Source organism: Gavialis gangeticus, unplaced genomic scaffold (genome assembly GCF_001723915.1).
Source record: "Gavialis gangeticus isolate Ggan-Ray unplaced genomic scaffold, GavGan_comp1, whole genome shotgun sequence".
NCBI classification, from domain to species: Eukaryota; Metazoa; Chordata; order Crocodylia; family Gavialidae; genus Gavialis; species Gavialis gangeticus.
The window spans coordinates 54,209,299-54,214,622 of record NW_017728992.1 but is presented as its reverse complement, the minus strand read 5'-3'; the positions used below and the strand labels follow the sequence as shown (position 1 = coordinate 54,214,622).

At 46.5% G+C, this 5,324-nt stretch overlaps 1 protein-coding gene and 1 long non-coding RNA gene across 2 annotated transcripts in view; one reads left to right on the top strand and one right to left on the bottom strand.

Moving 5' to 3' along the window:
* ELOVL2 (ELOVL fatty acid elongase 2) overlaps window positions 1-5,324 on the top strand; it is a 112,445-nt gene that overhangs the window by 94,245 nt on the left and 12,876 nt on the right. Inside the window, exon 4 of the mRNA XM_019522561.1 lies at window positions 3,905-3,982. Coding sequence (XP_019378106.1) covers window positions 3,905-3,982 — 78 coding nt within the window. The remainder of the gene's footprint in view (window positions 1-3,904; window positions 3,983-5,324) is intronic.
* The window catches only part of LOC109301412, a 19,016-nt gene continuing 15,544 nt past the window's right edge, over window positions 1,853-5,324 (bottom strand). The window contains exon 3 of the long non-coding RNA XR_002098527.1: window positions 1,853-1,865. This is a non-coding gene — a long non-coding RNA (uncharacterized LOC109301412). The remainder of the gene's footprint in view (window positions 1,866-5,324) is intronic.

The following is a 5,324-nucleotide window of genomic DNA, read 5'->3' as shown; positions in this document are numbered from 1 at the left end:
ACCCCCTTTTCCCCAGGGAAAAAAAAAAAAAAAAAAAAGATGACCCAGAAGTCCTAGAATAGGATTATGTGCTGCCCTTTGCTTTGCTGTGGGTTTTTTTCTTTGCAAAACAACAGGAAAGATGCTGAGGGAGCTTATGCAGAAAGGAAACTGGGCATTAGCCGCCTCCTCCCACCAAGTTATTACCTCAGTGCCAAATGCAGGACAGGAGCAGGACTCTACATGATCTGTTGCAGGCTATGAGTCTGGGAACAGCAATCCAGTGTAGACTGTTTCATATGTGCATATGACCAGTGTAGGCTGGTCATATGTGCATGGCAAGAGGAGTGACTGGGATAGCACTTTATATCCCACTATGTCCGACTGCTAGTGCAAGGAGACTCCTAGCTGCAGGGGTGCTCCATGCAACCCTGGGGTTGGAGAATCATGACAGCCACAAATCTCCCAGGTTCAGGGGTGCATGAAACCCTTGGGTCTATGGGACTGCAGCAGCTGTGATCTCCCAGGCTCACAGGTATGTGAAACCCCACCAGGGCTGTGGGTGCGATCAGGGCTGCCACAATTCTTCAGACCTGGAGGGTTTCACATACCTCTGAGTACAGGAGATTGCAGAACCTGCAGTCCTCCAGCCCTGGGGATTTCATGCACCCCCAGGGCAGCCATGAACAGCCAAGGCATCCATGGCCCCAGATGCTGGGACCCAGAGTTGGAAGCTGCTGGGGATGAGTCTCCTCAGTTGCAGGACTCCCAGCCCCAGCTGGGCACAGTACCACCTCTTACAGCTGGGAATACCCTGCTACACATGCAAATCAAAGCTCTGCAGCAACCAGCTCTAAAGTTAGCATGCATTTTCAAGGTCTAACTTTATAGCTGCTTGGAGCAAAATTTTGATGGTGTGATAACTACTAGGGCTGCGTGAATTTTGCCGCCTGTTAATTTCGACACTGTTCCGGCTCATTTCAAGCTCAAAACAGCGAAATTGAAATGAAATGAACGTCTTCGAAACAGACTCAAAACAGACCCAATCATAGGGCTGGGGAGGGGAACTGAGCAATGGGGCACCATCACTGTTTCGACAAAATGAAACGGAACAGCAGTTTTGAATCAGAACGAAATTTGAAATAAAATGCTGTTCTGTCAAAACCTCGAAGCGCAAGTCAAAATGGAACAGTGCCATTTTGCACTGGTCTCAAGGTAACTGCACAATTAACCAGGTAATTGCAGAAAAGCTGTAACATGTAGAGGGGACTTTACTTGATTTCTTGCATTAAAAGTCCTCTGCAGAACCTGTCACCCAAAAGGGTGAGGCCAGAAAAGGGGAGATATGAGAGGCAACCTAAGTGAAACTAATATATTTGCATCCTTTCCAAATAAAGTGCCCACCTATGCAATGCCAATAACAGTGGCAAATGAGAACTGTTAGGTGCACTGAAACTGAAAACTTCTAAGGGATTAGCAAATACATCAGGATATACATTCTTTTTTCCCTTCTTTCTGCATATTTAGAGAAACAAACTTCATCCCTTTTAGTATGACAAATATCTATGGCCATAAATAATCCATAAATAATCCTCTGCTGTACCACAAAGGAGCATGCTAGTGACAGAGATTGGGGAAGCAACAGTAACTAGACAGTCTTCCAGCCTATCATAGTGAAAGAGTTCAGGGATTTAAGACCATTCAGATTTCATTGGGTTCAGCTGTGCGCTCTGCTAGACGTCACTGAGAGCAGATTGGTCTTTATGTATATGGTCTAAAAAACCCAGTTGGAAGACCCCATGCAGATGTCTGCTACTGCTGTGATCACACAGCTTTGACACACAGCTTCTGTTCCTATTTCCTACATGTAGCTCAGCCCATGCACACTCACTCCTATGCAGGAGCCACATAAGGGGAAGAACTGAAAGCTTGCCACAGATTTATCTGACATACTACCATGCATTTTCCATTTTAATAAGTGAGGACTTCAAGCACAGTGGAAAAGACAGGGGCAAGGCTGGAACAGTGGTTCATGCCTGGCTATGCTTTATGGGAAAGCTGATACCAGTAGAGGAGCTCTGGCTCATCAGAGAAACCTCCTCTCGATGTACTTGTATCCCATCACAATACAGTGCTCAGTAGGGCTGCGTGAAGCTTTGGGTGGCGATACGATTTCAGAGGAGATTCGGCCCTATTTGGGGACGGAACCTCCAAATCTGAATCGAATCAGGGGACCAATTTAAAGGTCCGAATTGATTCAAAGCTCTCTGAATCTTCAGCAAAGATTTGGAGAGCTTTGGTGATTCAGACAGTCCCTGGTGGCTGCTGCAGGGGGCTGCAGCCACTCTGAGCTGGTAAGGACTAGGGGCGGGGGAGGGGACCATGGAGGGACCCCTGCCAGCCCCCCAACCCCACCATGGCTGCCCCCGCCCACCCCAGCTCAGAACTTTAAAAGAAAAGCCCCGGTGCTCACTGGGTGCTGCCAGGTGGGGGGCGATCCGCACTGCTCCACACTGCATGCAAGGCTCTGCATGAGCCCCCTCAATACCCTCCTGCTCCTCCAGAGCCCTCCCTCCTGCCTCAGGGGCTTGTGCAGAACCCCTCATGCAGTATCGGGCAATAGGGAATCGCCCCCCACCCAGCAGCACCTGCTGAGCTGGGGCTTTTTTCCCCCCCACCAATGCCAGGAGCTGGGGTGGGCAGAGCAGCCATTGCTGGGCTGGGAGAGGGACAGGAGATGGGCCTGGCCTGCCTGCTGCCGAATCAATTTGGGACAGTGATTCGAACCACCAAATCCAATCACTGCCCCCTGAATCGGCTGAAACCAAATCCGAAGCAAATACTAGCTGATTTGCACAGGCCTAGTGCTCAGCCATGGCATGCAGCTCCTGACTGGCTTTGTACCAGCTGCTTGATCATGCCCCCTTTTGAGGGTTTTTGTGGGCATTAAAGGGTTGGGGTTACAGCACAGAATGCACTGGAGATTACAGCACCCTGACCAGGGAACAGACTGTACTTGATGGCTGTTCCTAAACTCGCACCCACCAAACATCCCCCTTGACCATGTGGACCTGCGCTCCTGTCCACAACAGAGTGGAAAAAATCCCAACCAACCCAAAACATTGCCTTACTATGAAGCAAATTGTCAGTTTCTACAGTTTACAGCTAGCAGGTTCCTATTATGGCCTGAACTGTTAATTGCTTAGAATGGTCCAAGCTGCTACGCTACATCAGAGGCACCACATTTTCCCAGAGACCTACTAATTAGGTACGAGGTGGCATCCTGACATTTCATTGCTATATTGGTTTTGTAGCATTGCACTTTGACATGATGCTTGAACTCCTCAGCAGGATGCTACCACGAAATTAGTGTAGCTTTTTGCCTTTCTATTGAACATAATGTCAATCCTCTTCTGGCTCCTAAGGAGGACAGAAGCAAGTGTACACGTATAATATATAGTATAGAGGGAAAAATTGTTCTTTCCCCTCCTGTCCCTGCTGTTGGGTTTTTGGAGGAATAGGGGAGGATCTGGTTTTTCATTAGGTCCATTCAGCAGTGTTCATAATACTTTCTGAGTCACATAGACCAGCTCTCCTCATGCAGAAGCACTCTAACAAGAGCTACAGACTGAGAATCACATTGTAAGCACCAGATATTCAAAAGGCTGCAGGGTTCCAAGTCCAGCAAAATGAGAAAGGCATGTGTTGCATCTTTATGTATTTTCATCTTCACCTTGTAACCTTTCAATTCCAAAATATACCCTTACTCCTGATAAGTGTCATAGGAGTAGTTTATTTGCATTTATTTTCAGGATGAATCAGCAGTATACCATGCTTTTTTGACTAAAAATGCTGAGCAGAGAGGCAGAAGTGAACAAATACTTCTGTTTAGAAGAATAACTTCTCTATGTTTGTTTTTTTCCAGCTCATTCTTTCCACTTGGGAAGGAAGCTATAACTTACAATGTCAGAACCTTCACAGTGCAGGAGAAGCGGATGTCCGGGTGAGACATAAATCCAGCAACTAATGCAGTTCAGTAACTAATGCAGTGCTCGCTTCCTAGCACAAGCTTTTGGTGCATCATACAGAATTACTTAAATTTTTGGCATTTGTTTTAATGACCTTTCGTCTGTTTGTTACATCATGGGGTCCATCTGATCCATGTCATATCCATGTTGGGGGTCAGACCTGATGACCTGTTTAGGTCCCTTCTGCCCCTAGGCACTATGATATTGCTCCTTACTTCTTATTAAAAGAAAAAGGGGGGGGTGGGTTGTTGCGAAAAGGTTGGTAACAAAAGCCTTATAGCTAGTAATGGTGTCCCTGAGAATGTTGTGCCATTGTAATTTGAGAGAAAAAGGTATTGCATTTAATTCAAACAGAAATCATTTGATACAAACCCCAAGGAAACTGACTACACACATTTGGTGGGTTCAAACTAGAGACAGATCCAAAACCTGAACCTGGGGGAATGTTTAGATCTGAGTTTTGCACCATAGAGCTCATGCCTTGTGCCGACTCCTCTTGTACAATAAGGTCAGTGCAGGCTACATTCCTCTTGTTCCAGACTCTGTAAACTCAGACTTTCCAGGTGGTTCACCACTCTTCCCTTTCACCCCAAACTGGGATGCATTTCCCTTCCTAAGTGACATTTCTCCTTTCCCTCACTCCAGGAGACTACTTTAAAAAACAACAACAACCCAAAAACAAACTTTTCTCCCTCTTTGCTTATTTATATTAAGGGCACAGCAATATTAAAGTATATTAACCTAAACCTATGGTATAAGTAGCATAATTTCAGTTAATATAAAAAACTCCCAAGTGGAGAGCCTGCTTCCATATACCTGGGGTTGAAATCTGGCAATAAATTATGCTAGCAGCTTGTTTTCAGGAACTTCTGTGCCAGAGGACATTAAAAAAAATATGCTATCACTAACATTACGCATCATAAATTAAGTGTCACAACAGCAATAATCTCCAGGGCTGTTAATCATAGGGGTGTGCAAAGCAGGCCCTCTTCTATTTGTATTTGGCCCAAATCAGGGAGAGCGATTCCATTTGTTGATTCAGATTGCTGTCCCTGATTTGATGATTCGGCTGAATGCAAATCTGAAGATTCGATGCCGATTTGGAGAATCAGTGATTTGGACACTGGCACAGCTTTAAAAGTTTTTTCTACATACCTTGAGGTAGCAGGCATGGCTCATGATTGCTGCGATACTGGGGTGCACGGAGTGTCCCACAGGAGTGTGGGGGGCCCTCCACATGCTCAGCGGTGAACCTGTACTGCTGCTCCACTTCCGGGTCTACCAGGGAGTGTGCTGGCCGCCCTGCCGCCCCCCTCC